Source organism: Oryctolagus cuniculus, chromosome 5 (genome assembly GCF_051225735.1).
Source record: "Oryctolagus cuniculus isolate XC-2025 breed Fujian yellow rabbit chromosome 5, ASM5122573v1, whole genome shotgun sequence".
Taxonomy (NCBI): Eukaryota; Metazoa; Chordata; class Mammalia; order Lagomorpha; family Leporidae; genus Oryctolagus; species Oryctolagus cuniculus.
The window spans coordinates 71,973,115-71,998,728 of NC_142871.1; the positions used below are offsets into that span (position 1 = coordinate 71,973,115).

A 25,614-nucleotide genomic window follows, 5' to 3' on the forward strand; every position below is an offset into this window, starting at 1 on the left:
AACAAAGGAATGGCAATGATTAGGAGAGGCTACAGCTATACAGATTCTATCAAATAAAAATCAGATGAAATAGAAAATTCAGGTGAGGGAGAGAAGAAACATAGGCACTTAGAGCTGAGACTGAATTTTTGCTTACCCTATTTATCTTTTCTGCAAAAATCCAGACAGTAGTAGCAGATATCAACTGTTTTTTTAATCCATTCAGGTTTTTTTTTTTTTTTTTTTTTAAGATTTTTATATATTTATTTGAAAGAGTAACCAGAGAGAGAGAGGTCTTCCATCCGCTGGTTCACTCTTCAGATAGCCACAATGGGCGGAGCTGCACTGATCTGAAGCCATGAACCAAGAGCTTCTTCTGGGCCTCCCATGTGGGTGCAGGGGCCCAAGGACTTGGGCCATCTTCTGCTGCTTTCCTAGGCCATAGCAGAGAACTGGATAGGAAGTGGAGCAGCTGGATCTTGAACCGACGTCCATATGGGATGCTGGCACTGCAGGCGGCAGCTTTACCCACTATGCCACAGTTCCAGCCCCCAATCCATCAGTCTTCAGTATTACAAAGCCTTTGTACTGTGTTTCTTTTTTTAGATATCTTTATAATAGTAATGATATTCTTGAATATTATGGGTTTTTTTTAAGATTTATTATTTGAAAGGCAGTGACAAGGTGAGAGAGCGGGGCCATCCATCTGATGGTTTAGTCCCTAAGTGGCTGAAAAGATCTAGGTTGGGTCAGACCTAAGTCAGGAGCCAGGAATTCCATCTGGGTCTCCCACATGGATGGCAGGGACTCAAGCACTTGGGCCATCTTCCACTGCTTTCCCAGTCACATTAGCAGGTAATTAGATTGGAAGTGGAACAGCCAGTATACAAACTGGCATTCCAATGTGGGATGCCAGTGTTGCAGGTGGTAGCTTAACTTGCCACAACGCCAACCCATCTGAATATTATTTTAGCCTATTGTTATTTTTTTTTTTGGTACTCATTTTGATTTAGCTTTGTTTTAGCTATTGTTTAGGATTATCACTGACATTTCTCCCAACTATTATCTCAAGAATGAGAATTGACCCTATTAGAAAGAATACTAAGGAAAACGTTTTAGTGATTTAATATTTTTCAATTTTAGAGGTAGTTTAAGGAGGCAGAACTGGCTTTGTTAAGTTCTTTTTTTTTTTTAAAGATTTATTTATTTATTTGAGAGGCAGAATTATAGACAGTTATACCATGCCTTGGTTTGCTCTCCAAATGGCTGCAATAGCAAGAGCTGGGCCAATCTGAAGCCAGGAACCAGGAACTTCCTCTAGGTCTCCCACCTGGGTGCAGGGGCCCTGGTGCTTGGACTGTCTTCCACTGCTTTCCCAGGCCATCAGCAGGGAGCTGGATTGGAAGTGCAACAGCTGGGACTTGAACCAGCACCCATATGGGATGCAGGGATGCAGGCAGAGGCTTAATTTACTATGCCACAGTGCTGGCCCCTGTTAAGTTCTTTAATGGAAAAGAAAATGTTTATAAAACAATTTTAATATGGGTCTATTTTTTACAAATATTGCCATGTAACGGCTATTTTTATATATCAAGCACAACCAGTATTTGATACCAATTTGTTGATACCAACAAAACCTTATTAAACATCTATAAGCTTTATAGATTAATTTAGATATTTTGTTGTTTTTTTCATTATTGAATTTTTTTGAGAGATTTATCTTACTTATTTATTTGAAAGACAGAGTCACGGAGAGAGGTAGAGACAGAGAGGTCTTGCATCTGCTGGTTCATTCCCCAGATAGCCTCAATGGCTGGAGCTGAGCCAATCCGAAGGCAGGAGCCCGAAGCCAGGAGTTTCTTCTGGATCTCCCATGTGGGTGCAGGGGCCCAAGGACTTGGGCCATCTTCTACTGCTTTCCCAGGCCATAGCAGATAGCTGGATCAGAAGAGGAACAACCGGGACTAGAACTGACGCCCATATGAGATGCTGGCGCTTCAGGCCTGGGCTTTAACCTGCTGCGCCACAGCACAAGCCCCTTTTATTTAATTTTTTTTAAAGATTTATCTTATTTGAAAGGCAGAGTTACAAGGGAAGAGGGGCAGACAGAGACAGAGAGATCTTCCATCTGCTGGTTTATTTCCCAGATGGCTATAGTGGCCACAACTATGAGTCAGTCTAAAGACAGGAGACAGGAGCTTCATCTGGGTCTTCCACATAGGTGCAGAGACCCAAGGACTTGGGCCATCTTCTGCTTTCCCAGGTGTATTAGGGAGCTGGATCGGAAGTGGAGCAGCCAGGACTTGAACTAACATCAATCTGGGCTGCTGCCATTGCAGACATGAGCTCAACCCATTATACCACAACACTAACCCTGCATGATTTAATTTACTTGGTAGAACTCTATGTGGTTTACTGACTGAAAACCATATAAGAATTTTAGATATGGAATTATTCCTACAAAAATTTGGTTGTAGTAGTATTCTTTTAATCTCAAATTATATAGTATTTTAAAATATATAAATATGGGGGCCAGTGCTGTGGCACAGCGGGTTAACGCCCTGGCCTACAGTGCCAGCATCCCATATGGGTGCTGGTTTGAGGCCTGGCCTCTCCACTTCTGATTCAGCTCTCTGCTATGGCCTGGGAAAGCAGTAGAAGCTGGCCCAAGTTGTTGGGCCCCTGCACCCGCGTGGGAGACCCGGAAGAAGCTCCTGGCTCCTCGCTTCGGATTGGCACTGTTCTGGCCATTGTTGCCAAATGGGGAGTGAACCATCGGATGGAACACCTTTCTCTCTCTCTCTGCCTCTCCTCTCTTTGTGTAACTTTGACTTTCAAATAAATAAATCTTTAAATAAATCTTTTTGTGTTTTGTTCAGGTGTACAGGAAAGGGATTTAGAAAAATGTCTCAGGCTTTAGTTTTTATTTTAAATTATTATGGTTGGAGGTATAGATGCGCATATATACACACAAACACATACACACATACATACTTTTCTCCTTTATAGAATAAGAATGTAGTTGAAGGTTTTTGAATAGATTCTTAGTTTTTATTTTTTGGATAAAGAACCAATTTTTGATTTTTCTGTTTTAAAATAAAGCACTCCAGGAATCCTACAACTTATTCTAAAATTAAATGACACAGTAATGTATGTAAAATACATTGATAAATTTTAATTTTTTAAATTGATGCTATATTACATAAAAAGATAAAGTGCGAATTGACTTTGAAATGATGTTACATCATTCTTATCTCCCTGTTCCAAAAAGGATAATAATTATATGACTGTTTGAGTTCTTTTTTGGTGATATTAAAGCTTATTTTATTCAGTATTTATTCTTGCAATTAAATGTAGAGTATAAAGTCTTCTTGGAAACTAAATGTAAAAAACTAGCACTGACACTTTAGGACTTGGTATTCTCGTTCGATATCATCTATTGATATTAAATTATAAAATTAAAGTTTTTTCTTAAATTGTGGCAATTTTAAGGGAAGGTAAAACATTTAGAAATTTAAGGACTGCATGCATCAAGTGGGTGGACAGTGAAGACTATAAATGTGGCAGGGGAGCTGGGAAATAACTGTTTTGAATAGATCTCAGATACCCTTAGGTTTATTGGGTTAATGTGTATCTGACTTCGTCCACTTTTCTTTCTCTAGGAATTTGGAGTAGTCTCAAATACAAGATTGATTTCTGCTGCTACTTCTGTATGTAAGTGTAAAAAATGTACCTTGCTATATGGTTGTATGTATGAAAATTCTGTAGTATATAGATATTTTTTAGTTTATGAGATTTTTTGAGCTTAGTTGGGTTTATTAAATCTTCTAGTGATACCTTTATGATTGGCTATTTGGCAAAAAATAAAGTTAAGGAGGCACTTTTAAAACCACCTATAGTATTATTTCTAAGACATTAATTTTGATGTTAAAAATGGTCACTCCAAGATGACCACAATGGCCTGGGTCTGGGTGAGGCCAAAGCCAGGAGCTAGGAGCTTCTTCTGGGTCTCCCACATGGGTGCAGGGGCTCAATGACTTGGGCCATCCTCCACTGCTTTCCCAGGCCGTTAGCAGGGAACTAGATTGGAAGTGGAACTGGTGCCCATGTGGGATGCCGGCACTGCAGGTGGTGGTTTTACCCATTATGCCACAGCACTGGCCCCATAAACTATTTCTTTACCAACTGTAGTTTCTATCTTTGATGGGAATTATGTATTTTCAAGCTTTCATATAGAAAAACATGATAGAGGAAAAAAAGGTACTGACTGGGTAGTCAGAACAACTGATTTTTAGCATCAGTCGGTCTCTTAAGTAGCTGTATGAAACTTGCAAGCAGCGGTGTAGCCTTGAGCCAAGTTTCTTTACCTCCTCTTTTTTTTTATTTTTATATTTATTTATTTATTTTGACAGACAGTGGACAGTGAGAGAGAGACAGAGAGAAAGGTCTTCCTTTTTCCATTGGTTCACTTTCTAATGGCCGCTGTGGCCGGCACACCACGCTGATCCGAAGCCAGGAGCCAGGTGCTTCTTCCTGGTCTCCCATGTGGGTGCAGGGCCCAAGGACCTGGGCCATCCTCCACTGCCTTCCCAGGCCACAGCAGAGAGCTAGACTGGAAGAGGAGCAACCGGGACAGAATCCAGCGCTCCAACCGGGACTAGAACCCTGTGTGCTAGCGCCACTGGCAGAGGATTAGCCTATTGAACCACGGTGCCAGCCTACCCCCTCTTTTTTTTTTTTTTTTTTTTTTTTTTTTGACAGAGTGGACAGTGTGAGAGAGAGAGAGAAAGGTCTTCCTTCCTTTGGTTCACCCACCAAATGGCCACTATGGCCGGTGCGCTGTGCCGATCCAAAGCCAGGAGCCAGGTGCTTCCTCCTGGTCTCCCATGTGGGTGCAGGGCCCAAGGACTTGGGCCATCCTCCACTGCCTTCCTGGGCCACAGCAGAGAGCTGGACTGGAAGAGGAGCAATCAGGACAGAATCTGGCGCCCCAACTGGGACTAGAACCTGGGGTGCTGGCGCCACAGGCCCTAAACTCTTTGGAAAGTGTGTGTGTGTATATATATATATATGCACAGAAGCATAAACATACTCCCACACACATATATATATTTTATGTAAGGTACCTATTACCAAGGTTTATTTCATTACATTTTCGTGCAGAGTCTTAAAAATATCTTCATCAGAGGTTTGGTTACCAACAAATAGAAAAATCTTAGGCTATTTAAAAAAATGTTTTAGTTTTTGCAATTTATTTGAGGATAGAAAAAAAGAGAGAGATCATGTGCTCCCATCTACCAGTTTACTTCCACAGTGCCTGCAGTGGCCAGAATTGAGCCAGGCCAAAGCGAGTTGGGAACTCCATTCAGATCTCCCATGTGGATGTCAGGAATCTAATTCTTTCAACCTTCACCACTGCCTCCCAGGGCCTGTGTTAGTGGGAAGCTGGAGTCAGAAGCTGGAGCTGGGGGCTGGCGCCTTGGTGCAGTTAATCCTCTGCCTGCAGCACTGGAATTCTACGTGGACACCAGTTCTAGTCCCAGCTGCTCCTCTTCTAATCCAGCTCTCTGCTATGGCCTGGGGAAGCAGTAGAAGATGGCCCAAGTCCTCGGGCCCCTGCACCCACGTGGGAGACTCGGAAGAAGCTTCTGGCTCCTGGCTTGGATCGGCACAGCTCTGGCCGTTGTGGCCATCTGGGGAGTGAATCAATGGAAGAAAGTCCTTTCTTTCTGTCTCTCCCTCTCACTGTAACTCTACTCTCAAATAAATAAATAATAAAATCTTTAAAAAAAAAAAAAAGAAGAAGCTGGAGCTGGGTATTGAACCCAGGTGCTTGGTTGTGGAAGTGGGCATCTTAATTGCTAGACTGAAATACATGGCCCAGTAGTTGGCTATTTTATTTACTCAATAAATGTTATAGTATGCTATGTAGGCCCAGACTGCTTGAATTTCAAATTTTAGCTCCAGTGCTTTCTTCGTGATAAATTAAGCAACCTACTTATCCTCTCTGTGCCTCCTCTTGCAGATGAGGACTTTAATATCTATTGCAGGGTTCTTATGAGGATCAAATGAGTTAATATCTGTAAAGCTCTTAGAACAGCTCCTTGCTTAGCATATGCTTTGCTAGGGCTATCAAAACAAAGTTCTGCAGACTGGGTGGCTTAAACAACAGAAATTGATTTCTGGGGCCGGCACTGTGGTGTGGCAGATAAAGCTGCCATCTGCAGTGCTGGCATCCACTATGGGAGCCAGTCTGAGTCCTGGCTCCACTTCTAATCCAGCTCTCTGCTATGGCCTGGGAGCAGCGGAGGAGAAACCTGGAAGAAGCTCCAGGCTCCTGGCTTTGGACTGGCCCAGCTCTGACGTTGCAGCCATTTGGGGAGTGGACCAGTGGATGGAAGACTCTCTCTCTAACTCTGCCTTTCAAGTAAATAAATTCATCTTTAAAAGAAAAAAAAAAAAAAGAAATTGACTGTCTCATAGTTCTGGAGGCAAGAAGTTCAAGATCAAGGTGTTGGTCAGTTTGGTTTTCTCCTGAAGCTTCTCTTCTTAGCTTGCAGATAGCCATCTTCTGGCTGTGTTCTCACATGGTCTTTTTTCTATGTACATGCCCCTGTGGTGTGTCTTGCTTTTCATATAGGCACAGTAGTATTAAAGAGTCAGACTGCATCATTATGACTTGTAACTTTTATTTTTTTTAACTGTTTATTTCTTTTCATCTACCTGAAAGGAAGAGAGACAAAGAGAGATCTTCCATCCACTAGTTTGCTCAACAGCTAGGGCTGTGCTAGGCCAAAGCTAGGAGCCAGGAAGTCCATCTGGGTCTCTCATGTTGGTGGCAGGGGCCCAAACACTTAAGCCATCATCTGCTGCCTCCCAGGAGGAAGCTGGATCCAAAACAGAGTAGCTGAGACTTGAATTGACACTCTGATCTGGGATTCAGGCATCCCAAGCCTTAGCTTAATCCACTGTGTCATAACACCTGCACCCATTTAATTTTTTTTTAATTTATTTATTTGAAAGGTAGAGTGACATATAGAGAGAGTGAGAGACAGAGAAAAAGAAATCTTTCATCCACTGGTTATTCCCTAAATGGATTACTCCCCAGGTGGCCACAACAGCCAGTTTTATTGGGCCAGGCTGAATCCCGCAGCTTCCTTTGGGTCTCCCACATGAGTGGCAGGGGCCCAAACACTTGAGCTCTCCTCCCATACATTTTCCAGGCCATTAACAGGGAGGTGGATCAGATGTGGGGCAACTAGGACACAAACCAGCACTCATATGGGATGCCAGCATTTCAGGCAGTGGCTTTACCAACTGCCTCACAATGCCGGCCCCTTTATTACCTCTTTAAAGGTCTTATGACTTCAGTTGCAGTCATATCGTGAGATACTGAGGGTGAGAGCTTCACATTTGGATTTTGAAGGGACATAAGGTTGTACATATAAGCAAGCTTTAGTAACAATTATCATCAACAACATCACTGTTACTGGAAAACGCTTTGCAGGATGCAGTGCTGGGTACCGACGTACACACAAGAAATTTAAGGACAAGAAAATAAGATATGTTTATAAAACTATTAATACAGCAAAAAATAAGTGTCATAACAGTTACAGAGAATATTTTGGTTTTTATTTTTTTAAAGGTTTGTTTATTTTAGCCAGTGCTGTAGCCACTGCCTGCTGTGCTGGCATCCCATATGGATGCTGGTTCAAGTCACAGCTGCTCCACTTCTGATCCAGCTCTTTGCTATGGCCTGGGAAAGCAGTAGAAGATGGCCCAAGTGCTTGGGCCCCTGCTCACATGGGAGACCTGGAAGAAGCTCCTGGCTCCTGGCATCAGATCAGACCAGCTCTGGTTGTTGCAGCTATTTGGGGAGTGAACCAGCAGATGGAAGATCTAAAAAAAATCTTTTTAAAAATATTTTATGTATTTTAAAGGCGGAATGAGAGACACAGAAAAATCTTCGATCTGCTGGTTCACTTTCCAAAGGCAGTATGGTTGGCACTGGAACCCACAAAAGCCAGGAGCCAGAAACTCCATCTGGGTTTCCCACATGGGTGGCAAAGCCCAAGCTCTTGGGCTTTCATTGCAGGATGCTGGATTGGAAGTGTGGAGTAACTGACTTGAACTGGCACTCATATGGGATGCTGGCTGGTGCACCTGGAAAGCAGGGCCTAAGTATTTGAGCCATTGTCTGCTGTCTTCTCAAGTGCATTAATAAGGAGCTGGATTGGAAACAAAGCAGCAAGGATTTCAACCAGGCAAGGGATGCCAGAGTCCCAAGCAGCAGCTTAACCCGTTGCACCACACTGCCAGCCCCAGAGTAGTTTTAGCATGGAATAGGAGAGAAGTTGGCAGTATCAGGTAAATCTAATCTCAGTAGAGGTATTAGGAATGTATTATATACCAAGATAATTTTACCTTGTTTATTGTCTATCATTATGTAAGAATCTGTTTTACTTGGCATGCCTTACAGTTCGATTAAAAGGGAATTGTAAAATTCAGAAACTTTAATGGGTACCTTTTCAAAATTAACTAAATTCAGTATACATTTCCTAATGGCAAGTATAAATGATTCCAGATTTCAAATCTTGGTGGATTGTTACCTTTCTAAATTAACTGTAGAGTACTCAATTTAGAAAATAAATCTTTTTGAAAATGCAGTATACAGAATAAACAGAATTCCTTTTAAGCTTAGTGAGATCATTTGGACTTTGTGCAAAGGGATGGATCACAAAACAGATCTTCTAGAACCTGTGAATAATTACTTGATTTAATTAAGCATTGTGTGTCATAGTGGGTTGATAATTAGTTAGTGTTTAACATGTAGTAACTGTGTGTGTGGTTTGGTGGTATATAGCAAAAAAGTACTGGAGACAGTTGCCACATAGATAAATGCTTTTATTAAAACAACTTTTTTTTTTTTAAAAAGATTTTATTTATTTATTTGACAGGTAGAGTTACAGACAGAGAGACAGAAAGGTCTTCCTTCCATTGGTGCACTCCCCCAAATCGCCGCAATGGCTGGAGCTGCGCCAGTCTGAAGCCGGGAGCCAGGTGCTTCTTCCTGGTCTCACACGCAGGTGCAGGGGCCCAAGCACCTGGGCCATCCTCCACTGCTTTCCCAAGCCACAGCGGAGAGCGGGACTAGAAGAGGAGCAGCCGGGACTAGAACCTGGCGCCCATATAGGATGCCAGCACCACAGGCGGAGGATTAACCTAGTGCGCCACGGTGCCAGCCCCAAAATAATATTTTTGATATATAAATATCTAACCATTATAAAAAGTTTAGAAGTTGCAAATAAGTAAAAAAAAAAAAAGTCCTAACTACCACAGCTAATCAGTTAGCATATTTTGGTGTAGCCCCTAATATTTCATATGCATATTTACAAATATGTATATTTGTAAACACATATTCAACCCCTGTGTTCCTTCTAAGCTAAATCAATACAGAATACAATTCCATACTAGAGCTGGAAAGAGCTTAGGGATGATAAAAAGACAATGATTTTTTTCTAGTCTTTTTATTTTTTAAGCAGCAGAACCCTTTCTTAATATATTAAATATAAAGTTGAAGTTCTCTAAAATATAGTATAGACAGCTTCCTCCCACCCAGTCTGTAATTTACCATGAAAACAAACAAAACATGGGTCCCTAAGCATTGCCAAGCTTCTTACTGAAACTAATCTAGCCCTACTGTGTAATATTCTCTGTAAGTTAAAGGAATTTTGGTTTAATTCAGTTACCATTTTTCTAAGATTAAATTTTTTGTTTTTATTTTTGTTTTACAGTAAAAACTAGATTTTCATATGCCTTTCCAAAGGAATTTCCTTATAGGATGAATCATGTAAGTACATTGTATAAGTCACTTGTCAAAGTTATATAAATCACTTGTCAAAGTTATATATGTAGGTATAAACCAGTTTGATTTTATATTAGAACAAATCTAATAGTATCTTAGAATGGCACTTTCAAGGCCGGCGCCGCGGCTCACTAGGCTAATCCTCCGCCTAGCGGCGCCGGCACACCGGGTTCTAGTCCCGGTCGGGGCGCCGGATTCTGACCCGGTTGCCCCTCTTCCAGGCCAGTCCTCTGCTGTGGCCCGGGAGTGCAGGGGAGGATGGCCGAGGTGCTTGGGCCCTGCACCCCATGGGAGACCAGGAAAAGCACCTGGCTCCTGGCTCCTGCCATCGGATCAGCGTGGTGCGCCGGCCGCAGCGCGCCGGCAGCGGCGGCCATTGGAGGGTGAACCAACGGCAAAGGAAGACCTTTCTCTCTGTCTCTCTCTCTCACTGTCCACTCTGCCTGTCCAAAAAAAAAAAAAAAAAAAAAAAAAAACAACAACAAGAATGGCACTTTCAAGTACTGTAAGATTATAGATATTATTCTAAATTAAAGTTCAGTAGCTTATCCTATTTATTATTTTTTGTTTATTATTACTATTTTTTAAATACTTCCTAATAGTGGGTTATCAACCCTGGTGTTCATTAAATCACACTGGAAACAAATCAAAATTTTGAGGCTTAGGGTCTTGGCATTGCTATTTTCTGCAGGCTTCCTGATGATATTAATTTTGCAGCTGGATTTCAGAATTGCTATAATGAAACAGTATAAAAACCATATTTTGGCCGGCGCCGCGGCTCACTAGGCTAATCCTCCGCCTAGCGGCGCCGGCACACCGGGTTCTAGTCCCGGTTGGGGCGCCGGATTCTGTCCCGGTTGCCCCTCTTCCAGGCCAGCCCTCTGCTGTGGCCAGGGAGTGCAGTGGAGGATGGCCCAAGTGCTGGGGCCCTGCACCCCATGGGAGACCAGGAGAAGCACCTGGCTCCTGCCATCGGATCAGCGCGGTGCGCCGGCTGCAGCGGCCATTGGAGGGTGAACCAACGGCAAAAGGAAGACCTTTCTCTCTGTCTCTCTCTCTCACTGTCCACTCTGCCTGTAAAAAAAAAAAAACAAAAACAAAAACAAAACCATATTTTAAAAATTACATTATTTGGGACCAGCGCTGTAGCATAGCAGGTAAAGCTGCCACCTGCAGTGCTGGCATCCCATATGGGCACTGGTTCAAGCCCCGGCTGCTCCATTTCTGATCCAGCTGTCTGCTATGGCTTGGGAAATCAATAGAAGATGGCCTAAGTCCTCGGGTCCCTGCACCCACGTGGGAGACCTGGAAGACGCTCCTAGCTCCTGGCTTCGGATCAATGCAGCTCCGACCATTACAGCCATCTAGTGAGTAAACAAGCGGATGAAGACCCACCTCCCCAACTCTGCCTTCAATAAAGTACATATTTTTTTAAAATTTACATTACTTTACAGACTGCTGTTGATATCTCAATAACTATGTCCTTTATCCACCCTACAAGGGACTTTTTCATTCACCTTAAATTGTGAATTTTTTTATTAAGTAGAAGAAACGTTATTTTGGATTCATTCAATAGAAAGAATATTGGAAAAATCTGAACTTCTACCAGTGTGTGTTTTTTTTTTTTAAGTATTTATTTATTTGAAAGGCAGAGTAACAGAGAGGCAGAGAGAGAGAGAGAGGCCTTCTATCTGCTGATTTACTCCCAAAATGGCCACAATCACTGGAGCTGGGCCAATCTGAAGCCAGGAGCTAGAAGCCTCTTCTAGGTTTTCCACCTAGGTGCAGGGGCCCAAGGACTTGGGCCATCTTGCACTGCGTTCCCAGGAACATTAGCAGGGAGCTGGATTGAAGTGGAACAGCTGGTACTTGAACTGGTGCCCGTATGGAATGCCAGCACCGCAGGTGGTGGTTTTACCTACTATTCCACAATACTGGCCTGGCAGGGTGTTTTAAGTAAATACTAGTAGTAAGCATTTTTTTTTTTAAGATTTATTTTTATTTATTTGAAATACGGAGCTACAGAGAGAGGTAGAGACAGAGATAGAGGTCTTCCATCTGCTGGTTCACTCCCCAGAAGGCCGCAACGGCCGGAGCTGAGCCGATCCAAAGCCAGGAGCCAGGAGCTTCTCAGTCTCCCACGTGGGTGCAGGGCCCAAGCTCTTGAGCCATCTTCTACTGCTTCCCCAGGCCATAGCAGAGAGCTGGATCAGAAGAGGAGCAGCCGGGACTAGAACCAGCGCCCATGTAGGATGCCGGCACTTCAGGCCAGGGCTTTAACCCACGGTGCCACAGCGCTGGCCCCTTTAATTTTATTTATTTAAGAGGTAGAGTTACAGACAGAGGGAGAGACAGAGAGAAAGGTCTTTACTGGTTCACTCCCCAAGTGGCTGCAGTGGCTGGAGCTGAGCTGATGGGAAGCTAGGAGCCAGGAGTTTCTTGCGAGTCTCCCACATGGGTACAGGAGCCCAAGTACTTGTGCCATCCTCTACTGCTTTTCTAGACCATAGCAGAGAGCTGGATCAGAAGAGGAGCACCCAGGACTAGAACCGGCACCTATATAGGAAGCTGGCACAGCAGGCAGAGGCTTAGCCCAGTATGCCACAGTGGCAGCCTCGTAAGAATTCTTATAAAGATTAAAATGCTTCAATCATAACTGTACATGTTATATAATAATAAGTAGTTTTATATTATATGTTCATTCTATTATAAGCTACTTTGCTTATTGATTTAAAACTATTAGTGAAAATGTGTGCTAAATTAGTATAATGTCTATAAATTGTTACTTTAGAGTAAGCAGGCTTATTTTATTAGGCTTCACATTGACATTTGATTTTTTTAACAGATATTAGAATGTGAATTCTATCTTTTAGAACTAATGGTAAGTGTATTTCATATGATTTATAGAGTAAAACTACTCTTTTCAAATTTTATGAATTTGGAAATTACTTAATAAAATGATTTGTAGGGAGGTACATTTTAAAACTACCCATGTGATGTGTGGTAGTGAAATCACGGTAGCCTAGTAATATCACCTATATCCTCCCTGCAGCCTGTAAAATAATTACTATATCCTACTTAGGATGGGAAATGTTTCTGTTCTATAGTAAGTAACCATAATAAAAGGATTACTAGCCAACAAGTCAGGATATTAAACCACTGTAAATTATGTGCACAATTTGTGTATATGTGTGGTGTTATTTAATGATAGATCTTTCTGGGGCAGAGTTCTCCTCCAGCTGAGAATTATGAACTATAGGCTAATTAGAGGTTTCAGTGTGTTGCAGATGTGACACTTTGAGTCTCTCAGGCAATGAATGGATGCTGACTGACTGCCAGCCGATTTACCAAGGTATATTCCAGAGAGAGCACTGCTTCACTATTACAGGAGAGCTTAGGGCTGCCATACTGCTTGCTTAAGAGACTAACAGGGAAGCAATTATGAGTTAGAGAAATTCATTTTGAAATACAGTTAGAAATCTGTGGGATAATGATAATATTTCTGTATTGTAATATATCTGTTTTTATACATACACATTTTTTAAACTGTTTCTAGGATTGTTGCTTGATAGTGTATCATCCTTATAGACCTTTGCTCCAGTATGTGCAGGACATGGGCCAAGAAGACATGTTGCTTCCCCTTGCATGGTAATGAGAACAGAGTTATTTATAGTATAATATGTTATTAGCAAGATAGGCCAAGTATTTTTAAAATTGTTAAACTACTGTCCCAGCATATTTTATGTTCAGCAAAATATTTGCTTTTGAATTTTAGTAACTACAGTGGTATAAATGCTAACAATAAGCATCTTAAAGTATCTGTTTCATAAATATACCTAATAAAATTTGATTTTGTGTGACAGACGACATGAAAATTGAGAATGGAGTTATTTTTTACATAATCAGAATACTTTTTGATAATATTCAACATATAAATTCATAGTTAATTCTTGACTTTTTTCTAATTTCCTAATTTTTAAAAAAATAGAAAAGTATACTTAGGATTTCTTGTGAAGTTTTTAAATTTTAAATATATTCATTAATGTGAATTTTATATTCATTAATATGTTTAGTTATGTCACATTCACCTCGATGTTTTTGCCTTTATAGCTGTATTTCAGTAATATAATAAGGAAATATTTGTGTACAAAGATGGGAAAGTTGGCTTTCTTTGGGAAGAGATGTACAGTTGGAAGAAGTAGTTCTGCTTTCAGTAATACTGTGATTTAAATTTCTATAGGAGGATAGTGAATGATACCTACAGAACGGATCTTTGTCTACTGTATCCTCCTTTCATGATAGCTTTAGGTATGTAAATGTGTTATACTTTTTTATTAGTTACATTATTCTAAATCTATTTAGGTCATCCTAAAATAAATTTCACTCTATTGTACTTTATGTTTTTATGTTCCATGAAGTAATAGACTAATCCTTGCATGTGAACTTTCAATAATATGAGCTGCAACTGTCACAAATCAGGATTATTGTTCCCCCACCCCCCTTTTTTGGTAAGTTTTTTTTTTCCAAAATCATTTAAGATAATTTTAATTGGTATCTAAATAGATCATTTTTGTTTGTTTATAATAACTGAGCCAATTCTACTGTCTGTGTAAGGCAGTACAGTAATGGATAAGAAAACTGTCTTTAGTGTAAGATAGTCCTAGATTTAAATTTTGCTTCTTTTATGAATGTGGGAATATTAACTTTCCTGAATTTATTTCCTTAATTGTAAAATGAGGAATATTCTAACAATTCCAAGGGACTCATTCATTTCAAGAATTAAATGAGTTTACAGTGCACCAAGTAATGCTTGATGTATCCTAGGCACTTAGTTTCTGTTTTCTTTCCCTTCTTTTATTGATCTCCATAATTCTGTCCTCCAATTTTTCCCCCTATTATTTTATCAGTCCAAACTTATTTTTCATAATTTCTCTTTTTTTTTTCAATTATTCACTTGCAGTGACAAATAGGTTATATGTACATGTCTTTAGTACTGGGGGCTCTGTGAAAGCACTGGATTTGGAAGGTTTTTGAAATGGCATCTGAGTTTAGTGAGAAGGAATTCTGGGATTTGCATGGGTGAGAGGGAGGGGACAACAGGACTTGTGCCTTGTCTTTGCAATCCCTGCTATTTATGTACTCCCTGGCTTCTACTATCTCTTCTGAGTTGAAACATTTACATTTCTTTGGTTGCCAAGATCTTGCTCTAGATCAGTTCTTTATATCTATTAGATTTATTTATTTATTTGAAAGGCAGAGTTATAGAGAGAGGTGGGGAGAGAGAGAGGTATCTTCCATCTGCTAAGTCACTCCCCACATGACCGCAATAGCCAGGACTGGTCCAGGCAAAAGCCAGGAGCCTGGAACTCCATCTGGGTCTCCCATATGGGTGGCACGGACCCAAGTGTTCAAGCCATCTTTTGCTGCTTTACCAGAGCCATTAGCAGGGAGTTGTATCATGAGTGGAACAGCTGGGACTGTAGCCAGAGCTCACATGGGATGTAGGTGGCAGTTTAACCTGTTGTGCCCACGGTACTGGCTCCTAGATTTATCTTTTACAAAACTCAGTTGACTTACCGTTACCTGAAATTCATGATGAGGAATAAGTTTGTGCTCTTGCTCCAAAATATACTTCTTTTATTTATTTATTTAAAACAATATTTATTTATTTGAGAGGCAGAGAGAGAAAGGAGTACTTCCATCCACTGGTTCAGCCCTCAAATGCTCACACTGGCTAGGAATGTGCTGGGAATTCAGTCCAGATCTCCCATGTGTATGGTTGATCTATCATATCCCAGTTAGTTGATCTATCATTGCTGTCTCCCAGGTTCTGCATTAGCAGAAAGCTGGAAACAGAAGCCAGAGCTGGGTACTGAATGCAGGTACACACAGATGGGGTATAAGCATCTTAACCATTTTCTGAACCACTAGGCTAAGTGCCCACTCATGGTCCTCCTTTTAATATATTAACTTTGCTTGCTTGGTGAATAGGATTAATTTGTAACCTTATGTCATTTGTAACCTTAGTAAGAAACTTTGCAATTAGGCTTTTTAGTCTCCCTCAATACTTATATCTGGTTATTTACTAATACCTTCTTTTCAATTGTGTTTCTTTTGTAATCTCATAACCATCTTATTTCTATTGGTTTACCACAGTAGTCTCCTAAACTGGCTAATTGGCCTCCACGATAGAGCCAATCGATCCTCCATACTGTTGAGCTTGGCCTCTAGTAGTTCTCAGAGGCCCCCCACCCCCCCAAGGATATTTGAAAATGTTTGGAGGTGGTTTTAGTTGTTACAACTTGGGTGGGATGCTACTGACTGTCGCTCCCCCTCTTCGTGGAGGAACGACACAGGACCCTGCGCTGTTCTTTGGTCTGCTCGGCCCTCCCCGGGTTTGCTGCTGGTTCTTCCCGGGTTGGCTACCGACCCTTCCACCTCCGTGGAAGGGCAGTTCCCCCTAGCCACTTTCCCCACTTCCGCGGGGGAGCGGCACACCGCCAGCCGGCTCTCTCGGGGCCTGCACAGGTGTTCCCTCAGATGTTCCTCTTAGATGTTCCTGGTGCATGTTGTCTCTCTCCTCCTTTATAGTCCTCTTCCACCAATCCCAACTCTGCTACCCACACGCCGAGAACGCTGCTCTCCTCCAATCAGGAGCAGGTCCTGCTGTTTATTGGTTGAACTGGAGGCAGCTGTGTAGAAGCTGTTTTCTCCTCTCCCAGCGCCATATTGTGGGAGAGCAGATGCATAGAATAAGTCTTAATTCCAGTAACTTAGTCTAGTCCGAGTTGCTCCCCACACTGACATGTAGTAGGTTGAAGCCGGGATGCTGCTAATCATCTTATAGTGCACAACAGTCTCAAAATTATATGACCTGGAATGTCACTGGTGCCACGATTGAGGAAAAACCCTGAGCTAGAATGAACTTTTTAAAAATTTCTTGTGATTTTTTTTTTAAAGATTTATTTATTTATTTGAAAAGCTGAGATACAGTGAGAGGGAGAGGGAGAGTCAGAGATCTTCTGTCTGCTGGTTTACTCCCCAGATGGCCACAGCAGTTGGAGCTGGGCCAGTCTGAAGGTAGGAGGCAGAAGCTTCTGAATTTCCCATGTGGGTGCAGGGCCTCAAGTGCAGGACTCCGAGATGGGACCATATCTTGGACGCACAATGTGGGGTTGCAGGGGCTGGCCCCATTGCACTTTGTCATGGGAACCCAGATAGCTGTCTCCTCCTTTTCTTCAGGCTGTTTCCCTGATGAGGTCCCAGGCCCCTTTTCCTCCTGGGTCCCTGCTGCCTGGAGGGGCCCTGGGTGTTCACCCCTCTCCCTGGATGAGGTGGCTAGTGGCTACCTGGCAGGCTAGAGCATCCTCTGGAACCTCCCAGCAGTGCAGGCTGAATGTACTTCCAAAGTGAGTCCACCCTGTGAGCCATACTTAGTGGCCACTTCTGAAAGCCCAAGTGCAGGCTGCCTCCTGCCTCATCCTCCACCTGAGATGGAGAGGTGGCCTGAGCCTGATCACACTGCATGGGGTGGCTTCTGTGCTTTGTCAGAGGGCTTGCCTTCTAGATGACCTCTTAATAAATTCTTGGCCCTTGGAGGAAAAAAAAAAGTACTTGGGCCATCTTCCACTGCTTTCCCAGGCCATTAGCAGGGAGCTGGATGGGAAGTGGAGCAGCCGGGACTTGAACTGGTGCCCATATGGGATGCCAGCACTGCAGGTGGTAGCTTAACCCGCTATGCCACAGCACTGGCCCCAGAATGAACTTTTTAAAATCAAAAAAGTGTATCCCAATAGCTGGATAAATTCTGTAGCCTCTTTTTAACATTTATGTACATGCCATTCTCTCTTCTCATTCTCAATTTTGTTAGACTTGGCTCAGATATCACCTCTTAAATGATACCAGCCCCAATTTCCAAATATTGCCTCAGTCTGGGTTTAGGATGCCGTCTCTCTTTTCTGTGTATGTCCTTGTATTTTAATTACTTGTTATCATTTCAGTCCTTTGGCCTTTCATCCCTTCTAAACCTAAAGCTTACTGTATAACTTCATTTGACTTGGGGTAACTAGTATGTCAGTTCATATTTGGGTGGTTGATTGCCTAGAATGTCATTGTTAGCAAAGTCATGTGGGTAGTCAGACCAGGAAATAGAACTTGTAAGCTGGGATGCATGGGATCAGGGTATTCAGGTTAGGCAGAGGGAATTATTTTAGGAAAAATTTCATGATGTAGATTGTCCTTTGGGTTCTTTTCCTATTTTTGTTAATTTAGATTATATATAATATATATAATTACATACAATGTATTATATTTTTTCTAACCTCTATTTGATTACAACACTGAATTCTATACCAGTGTGCTCAGTCATCACATAATTGATCATTTGCTAATAACTTAAAAAGTAGAGGTAATACTGCTTTTCATTGAACTATCAGAATGCTATCAACATTGTTGAAACTTATCAGTGTCAGCATATTGTTTGCCTGGCAGTTTTGTTTTGCTTTGTTGTTTCTTGGGCCTTTTTTGTTTTGTCACACTGACTTAGGAATGCAGTTTCCTGTTTTGTATCACTGTTCTGGGATGATTTCCTTATTCTAATCTCCTCATTGGATTTTGTTTCCCTAACATGCTTGCCCAGGGCACCTGCACTGTATCTATGTTAAATTGATGAGGTGGCCAGTGACAACTGTTATATGTAGCTACATAATTTTTTTAATAATGTTGGAAATTTAATCTGAAATTTATACATGAAAAATCTTAGCTTTAGTTCTAAGACCATGTAGTCCGTATTTTCAGTTAACCATGGGCAATTATCTGTCATTTTTTCTTTCCAGCTTGCCTTCATGTAGCCTGTGTCGTGCAGCAGAAAGATGCCAGACAGTGGTTTGCTGAACTTTCTGTGGATATGGAAAAGGTATTCTTTAAACTTCCCTAAGTGGAATATAAGCTTGAGTATTTTAAAAACACATGTCATATTTACTTATCATGAGCCCAAAATCTCATGATGTCCAAAAGGCTCTGAAGATTATTGGTTAAAAATATCAAAAAACATGTTGATGGGAAGATCTGATGTTGACTATTTAAGATACATAATTTTCTTTTTTTAGCTTTCAGTTCAACAGAATCATAAACTTTTTGTTAATTCGTTGCGACATAGCCTCTAACATCTAGGATTGTATTAAAAGCTACCTAGTGATCACTAAATACTATTGTTAGAAGTCTGTTTCCTGGCAGTGTGGTTTCTACCCTATTTTCTATCTTTTCTACTCAAATTTTGAAAACATTAAAATTAATCCATTACATCTACTTTGGTGGAGAAGAAAGAGCTCATTGGAAAACTATATATGACAGATTTGTAGCTCCCAGTTTTTGAACACATTAACTTAGATAAAGAATACTTAACAGAGAGTTAATACAACATACTACCTCCCATTAAATTGCTAAAATTGTTCTTAGAGGAATATGGTGTATAGTGGTAATTCCTTCATGATTAGAACCTTTATTTATTTATTTATTTAAAATTTATTTATTTGAAAGGCAGAGTTACAGAGGGACAGGCAGAGAGTGGTCTTCCATCCACTGGTTTATTCCCTAAATGGCTGCAACAGTTGGAGCTGAGCCAGTCCAAAGCCTGGCGTCAGGACCTTCTTCTGGGTCTCCCACATGGGTGCAGGGACCCAAGGACTTGAGCCATCTTCTACTGCTTTCCCAGGCTAAGATGTCAGCTGATAGAAGGAATCCAACTATAGTGATAGATAAGGCAGACAAGATACTTCCAAGAGTTCACAGAAAAGTGGAATTAGGGAATGGGCATTTATCCTAGCAGTTAAGATGCTGTGTTCCACATTGGAATGCTTGAGTTTATTTCTTGGCTCTGGCTCCTAACTCCAGCTTCCTACTAATGCAGACCATGGGAGGCAGCAGTGGTGGTTCAAGTAATTGAGTTCCTGCCTTCCCATGGAAGATCAGGATTGAGTTCTTATCTCCCTACTTCAGCTTGATTCAGCCCCAGCCATTGCAGGCAGCTGAGGAGTGAACCATTAGATGGGACCTGTCTCTGTCTTTCAAGTAAATAAAAAAATATTTTTTTAAAAATGGAGTTTAAAGGTAAGGTATTTAGGTACAGAAGAAATTTTGAAATCCACACATGAACTTTTTATACATGCAGAAAGATGAAAGGCTAGGAGGAAAAGCCTAGGTAGTAACATAGTGAAAACTACTGCTTTCATGTTTATCAAGATTATCTAATCTAACCTGAGTAGTTAAGGACAGATACCTCATGTCCTTTTTCTGGGTGTGTTTTTTTTGTTGTTGTTTTTGTTTTGTTTTGTTTTTTTGTTTTTGTTTGTTTGTTTGTTTTTTGGACAGGCAGAGTGGACAGTGAGAGAGAGAGAGAGAGAGAGAGAGAGAAAGGTCTTCCTTTGCTGTTGGTTCACCCTCCAATGGCCGCCGTGGCCGGCGCACCGCGCTGATCTGAAGCCAGGAGCCAGGTGCTTCTCCTGGTCTCTCATGGGGTGCAGGGCCCAAGTACTTGGGCCATCCTCCACTGCACTCCCAGGCCATAGCAGAGAGCTGGCCTGGAAGAGGAGCAACCGGGACAGAATCCGGCGCCCCGACCAGGACTAGAACCTGGTGTGCCGTTGCTGCAAGGCGGAAGATTAGCCTAGTGAGCCGCGGCGCCAGCCCCTTTTTCTGGTTTTTAAGGATGTCTAGAATGTGGTGTTTGTTCTTTGTATACGAAATATTGGTTGTTTTTACCACTGAGAATTTTTCAAATACTTTCTTCTAGATTTTGGAAATTATCAGGGTTATTTTAAAATTATATGAACAGTGGAAGAATTTTGATGAGAGGAAAGAGATGGCAACAATTCTTAGTAAGATGCCGAAACCAAAACCACCTCCAAACAGGTACTTTGTAAACTTTTATTAGTTTCATTTAATCACATATCATACTCATATTTTTCTTTGATTATGTTGTTTTGTATCTTAAAATTTCTACAGAAACTTCATGATTCATGCAAATTTTTTAAATTTGTGACTTGATTGAAAATATCTTGTAAAAATACATTAAATTGATCATCTGTTAGTAACTTTATCTAACACGATGGAGGTCTATTACAGGTATCCCTCAACATATGGCCACATACTATATATAAGTTTAAATGGAACAGAATTAGGCAAGTTCATATGAAATTCAGGGATAGTTATGGAGCAGTTTCATTTCAATTATCTTGTGCTATCTTCCTGCACCGCCCACTTACCATTACTAGCTATTACCCTGTTTTATAAATCATCATAATGGCTTTTAAAAATCTCATTGAATGATCTGATATTGGAAAGAATTTTGGTTTTTGAGTAACACTAAGATCCATAGACACTGTACCATAATTTTCTGTAAAGTGGAACACCTGTGCTAAGAATTTTTTTTTTTTTTTTGGTTATTGTTTTAAATAAGATTTGTTCATTTACTTCAGTGGTTCTCAGCCTTCACCATAAATCAGATCATTTGAGGTAGGGAAAACAGGTCAGGTGGAAAATAAGGAAATGCTACCCATCTTAATCATTTTTCTGGAAAATTAACTAAGTCATATAGGAGGGATCTTCAAAAAGTTCATGGAAAGTGCATATTATAAAAAATTATGCAAAATTTTTTGCACCAAAATAAACTTATACTAACTTATTACAAGTTTGAACAGGATCTTATTTGAGATACTAAGAAGGATAAGACACCAATTTGAAAAGAGCCCCTATTAGAACAACATGAATTCTACAATTGAAGCAAGAAAAAAACATCAAATTGATAGTAAAGCTTGGGTGGAGGAATGGTGAAATCATTGAAACCTTATGAGAATTTTATGGGGTTAGTGCCTCAAAGAAGTAAGCAGTGTACAAATGTATAACTTATTTTAATAAGGGATGAAACTTGAAGATGAAGCGCACAGTGATGGCAGATCATTTATATCCATGTACAAGAAGAAAATTAATCACATTGTGCCCTAATTGAATTGGACCAACAGTTAACAATAGAAACAATAGCCACCACTCCAGACACCTCAGTTGGCTTAGCTTACACAATTCTTACTGAAAAATTAATGTCGAGCAAATTTTGTGCTCAAGAGGTACCAAAACTGTTCTGCCTGGATCAGCTGCAGACTAAAGCAGAGCTTTTAATGGGAATTTTTAAAAAATAGGATCAAGATCTCAAGGCATTTATTTGAAGAACTATAACAGGAAGTGAAACATATATATATACAGTATGACCCTGAAAACAAAGAATAATGGCTACCAAGAGGTAGAGTAGAAGTGGTTCAGTCAAAGCAAAAGTGACCAAGTCAAGAACAAAGGTCATAACCATAGTTTTTTGCTTGTTGACTTTCTAGAAGGTCAAAGAATGATAACATCTCCTCATTATAAGAGTGTTTTGAAAAAATTAGCCAAAGCTTTAGTAGGAGTCTTTAATCAGTCTTTTCCCATTATAACAATGTTCTTGCTCATTCTTCTCACCAAACAAGGGCCTTTTGGAGGGAAATCATAGGCATCCACCTTACAGTGATAAGGTTCCTACTGACTTTTTATTTCCTGATATTAGAACAGTTTTCAAAGAGCACCCATTCTTCAGGTGGTAATGTAACAAAAACCAAAAAAACTATGTTAGCATGGTTAAATTCCCAAAACCCTCAGTTCTTTGGGGTTGGATTACATTTTTGGTGTTTCTGCTTATAAAAATGTCTCGAACTTGATGGAATTTATACTAGGAAATCAAGTTTTTTTTTTAATCTTTTAATCCTATTTTCCATAAACTTTTTGAAGTCTCCTCTTAATGTTAAGATAGATTTGTGGACTGATACTGATTAGTTAATGTTACAGTTTGGGAAAAAATTAAAACGACTTATACAAGGAGCTGTTTAAGGCAGTTATTGAAACAGCTACCTTTGGATGCATTTTTTACAGAAATTCCCTGAGTGATTCTCCACTAGTGGCAGGGCCTGAAGCTGCAAGATGATGGTGGACAAGATAAGGCAATAACCCTGTTGCCACAGTTACTGGTACTTTCAGTTTTAGTTGTATTTATTTTAAACATTCAGCAATTTCTGGGAAATTGCCATATTTCTTTCTGATTTATAAAGGTTTGCTGTATTTACATATGATTTCATTATGCCTTTGGAAAACAAGTTTGTTGGTTTTTTTTTTTTTTCTGAAGAATAATTTCTTGGTTTTCCTAAATAGTAGGAATAGGATTTTATATGTAAGCTTTAATAAAAAAATTGTTCAGAAGAAGCTATAATCTCTATGTTGAGTGATACCTGTAATAACAATGAAACCCCATACCCTAATTTAAATTTTTGAGTATATATAGACACTAACTGCTAGAATGCTTGGTGTGTTACATAAGAATAAAAACATAAAATCAAGTGTTAGTCTTCTGGATTTTAATTTTTCTGTACCTGTGTCCTACAACTAAAATGGCTTTGCTTTATAGAGTTGTGCATAGAATAGTGAACTTTAAAAACATTAGTGGGCTATCACTAAGTGAATCTTTTAATTGGTAAAAAATCTCTTTCTTCCCTATTTGAACAGTGAAGGAGAGCAGGGTCCAAATGGAAGTCAGAACTCTAGCTACAGCCAATCTTAAAACATTCCGAAGAATTCCATAGTGGACCACTTGGAAATAAACCATTGGACAGATTTCAGTAATGTCTTCAATGGAACACAAATGAAAATGAATAGCTTGTTTCTGTCAAGCATACTTGGAAGTGATTTTATTTTTGCAAAATAAGTTTTTCCTTACCTAAGTTGATTCTAGTATATAATTGATCAAAATCTCCTGGTTATAAAAGTTTGGAAAGGTTCTAAGAGGACCTGTAGACAGACATTTCAAAATTAATAAGTTTTGTTCAATATTTCTTAATTTGGATAATAGAAAAAAATTAAGCTAGGAAACAAAACATAAGTGTTTAAAATTATCTTTGGTCATTGAAGGACCAAAAAAGGAAGTAAAAAGTCAATATGTGAGGTTGTTTTTTTCCCCTTCATAAGTTAAACTTTAAAACTCTTAAGGAATCATGTCTTACAAAATCCTGGAAGATTTTAGTGATGATGTGTATAATTTCAGGGAAATTAATCAAGTACCTGTTGATTTCAAAATGTATAGTAGCTCAGCCTAGTAGAAAAGTGCAATATGAGGGGTCTTGAAAAAATGTATGGAAAATGCATCTTATGAAATAACTATGCATGGATTTAAAGATTTTCTTGCACCAAGACCAACTTTTAATTCCATTTTTCCATGAAATTTTTAAGTCTCCTTATATGTATACCATATTTTAGCAGTTTAAAAGTTACATTAATTCTGTAACCATTTGAAATGCTGGGCAAACTTTTAAAAAAGACCCTACATGAAGATACTTGGAATTCATTCAGCTAACCTGGCATTTTGAAAGCTTAATTGGATCAAACACAATTAATAAGGTTGAAAAATTGGTATAATTTTAATGTTAATTTTTATTCTGCTGTGAAAAGTTTTTATAAAGTATATACACCTTAGTTTAACTTTATCTGTTAGTGTGGATTTACAAACTTAATACAGGTATCCTGAGCCAGGAACACAATCAGGTTTCAGGCCAGTTTGATACTGGCTTTTCTTAAGTAGGACTTCAGACTAAATGTTATGTCAGTGGGACTGTGTTGTCTGTGGAACTTAATAAATTAATCATTTTATTCAGACTTGAAGGAGAGTGCTAAATAAAATTTGGAGTCATAGGATATTGATGTACAATTTAAGGATTAAAGTTTTTATAAATCATTTGTGAACATGGATTTATTAAATTAAATGGTGACTTCCTAGTATAAAAGTACAAGAATAAAAGTAAGTTCTCCAGGTACATTGACTAGTGTCTTGAATTTATCTTTTTGAATTTGCTTATGATATTTTTCTGAGAATCTGTCTTCCTTTAGGTAAGTATAAATTAAAGCCTTCTAATAGTTTGTCAAGGGGGTAATTTCAAATGGCTTATAAACAGACTTTAAATTGTGTCCTGCTTCCTTAGGGAGACTGTCAGATGATCTGGAAAAGGGAGAATGAATAAAGTCAGTACCAATGACAAGTAGGGCCTTCAGGCTTATGGTAGGATAAGAAATAAGGAAAAAGCTCTCCTCAGGTCTGAAAGCATTAATGTGATTGGGTTGGGTGGGCAGAGTAAATTCTATGTCACAATCATTAACCATAATTTTTCTTTAAGCTTACCTATATTTCTTTATAATTTTTACTTTTAAAATTAATACATATACCTCATAGTTTTGTTTTCTATTTCTTATTGTGGAAAACTTAAAACTGTAATGAACCTCCATGAACCCATCACCCAACCTCAATACCTGTCAATTAATAGCCAGTTAAATTTCCTCTAAATTGCCACCCTTCTTCCCCCTACTTGCATATTATTTTGAAGGAAATCTCAGACATCATTTCATGCATAAATATTTCAGTATGTACTCCTAAGAAACAAAGTTTTTTTTTATAAAACAAAAAACTATTTAAGTATTAATTGTATGTAAAACACAATTAGTAAAAAGTAAATTTCTTAGTCAAATATTCAGTGTTCAGATTTCTAGATACTGCATAAAACATTAAGAATTATTAAATATTTCTATTCAAAAGTCTTAAAATTCATAGATTCCTCTATCTCATTCTTAAAAGCTTCCCTTTTTACTTTGCTTGTCTACTGAAAATTTTTCACCATCTGGATTTAGCTGATTACATTCTAGACATACCACTT

General features: G+C 39.6%; 1 protein-coding gene across 9 annotated transcripts in view; it reads left to right on the plus strand.

Annotated features, from left to right (window-relative positions):
- Positions 1-24,723, plus strand: part of CCNC (cyclin C) — a 32,558-nt gene extending 7,835 nt beyond the window's left edge. Inside the window, exons 5-14 of one of the 9 annotated variants that reach the window (XR_016233834.1) lie at positions 3,642-3,693; positions 9,774-9,829; positions 12,690-12,725; positions 13,122-13,196; positions 13,401-13,492; positions 14,085-14,152; positions 14,263-14,352; positions 18,679-18,758; positions 20,634-20,752; positions 23,423-24,723. Coding sequence is in view for 4 of the 9 variants with exons in the window: in XM_002714921.6 (XP_002714967.3) it covers positions 3,642-3,693; positions 9,774-9,829; positions 12,690-12,725; positions 13,401-13,492; positions 14,085-14,152; positions 18,679-18,758; positions 20,634-20,752; positions 23,423-23,477 (558 nt within the window). In the remaining 5 variants the exon portion in view is untranslated. Of the gene's footprint in view, positions 1-3,641; positions 3,694-9,773; positions 9,830-12,689; positions 12,726-13,121; positions 13,197-13,400; positions 13,493-14,084; positions 14,153-14,262; positions 14,353-18,678; positions 18,759-20,633; positions 20,753-22,795 lie in introns of all 9 variants that reach the window. The other 8 variants (XR_016233832.1, XR_016233830.1, XR_016233833.1 and 5 more) reach the window with 8 other exon arrangements.
- Positions 24,724-25,614: the final 891 nt, after the last annotated feature.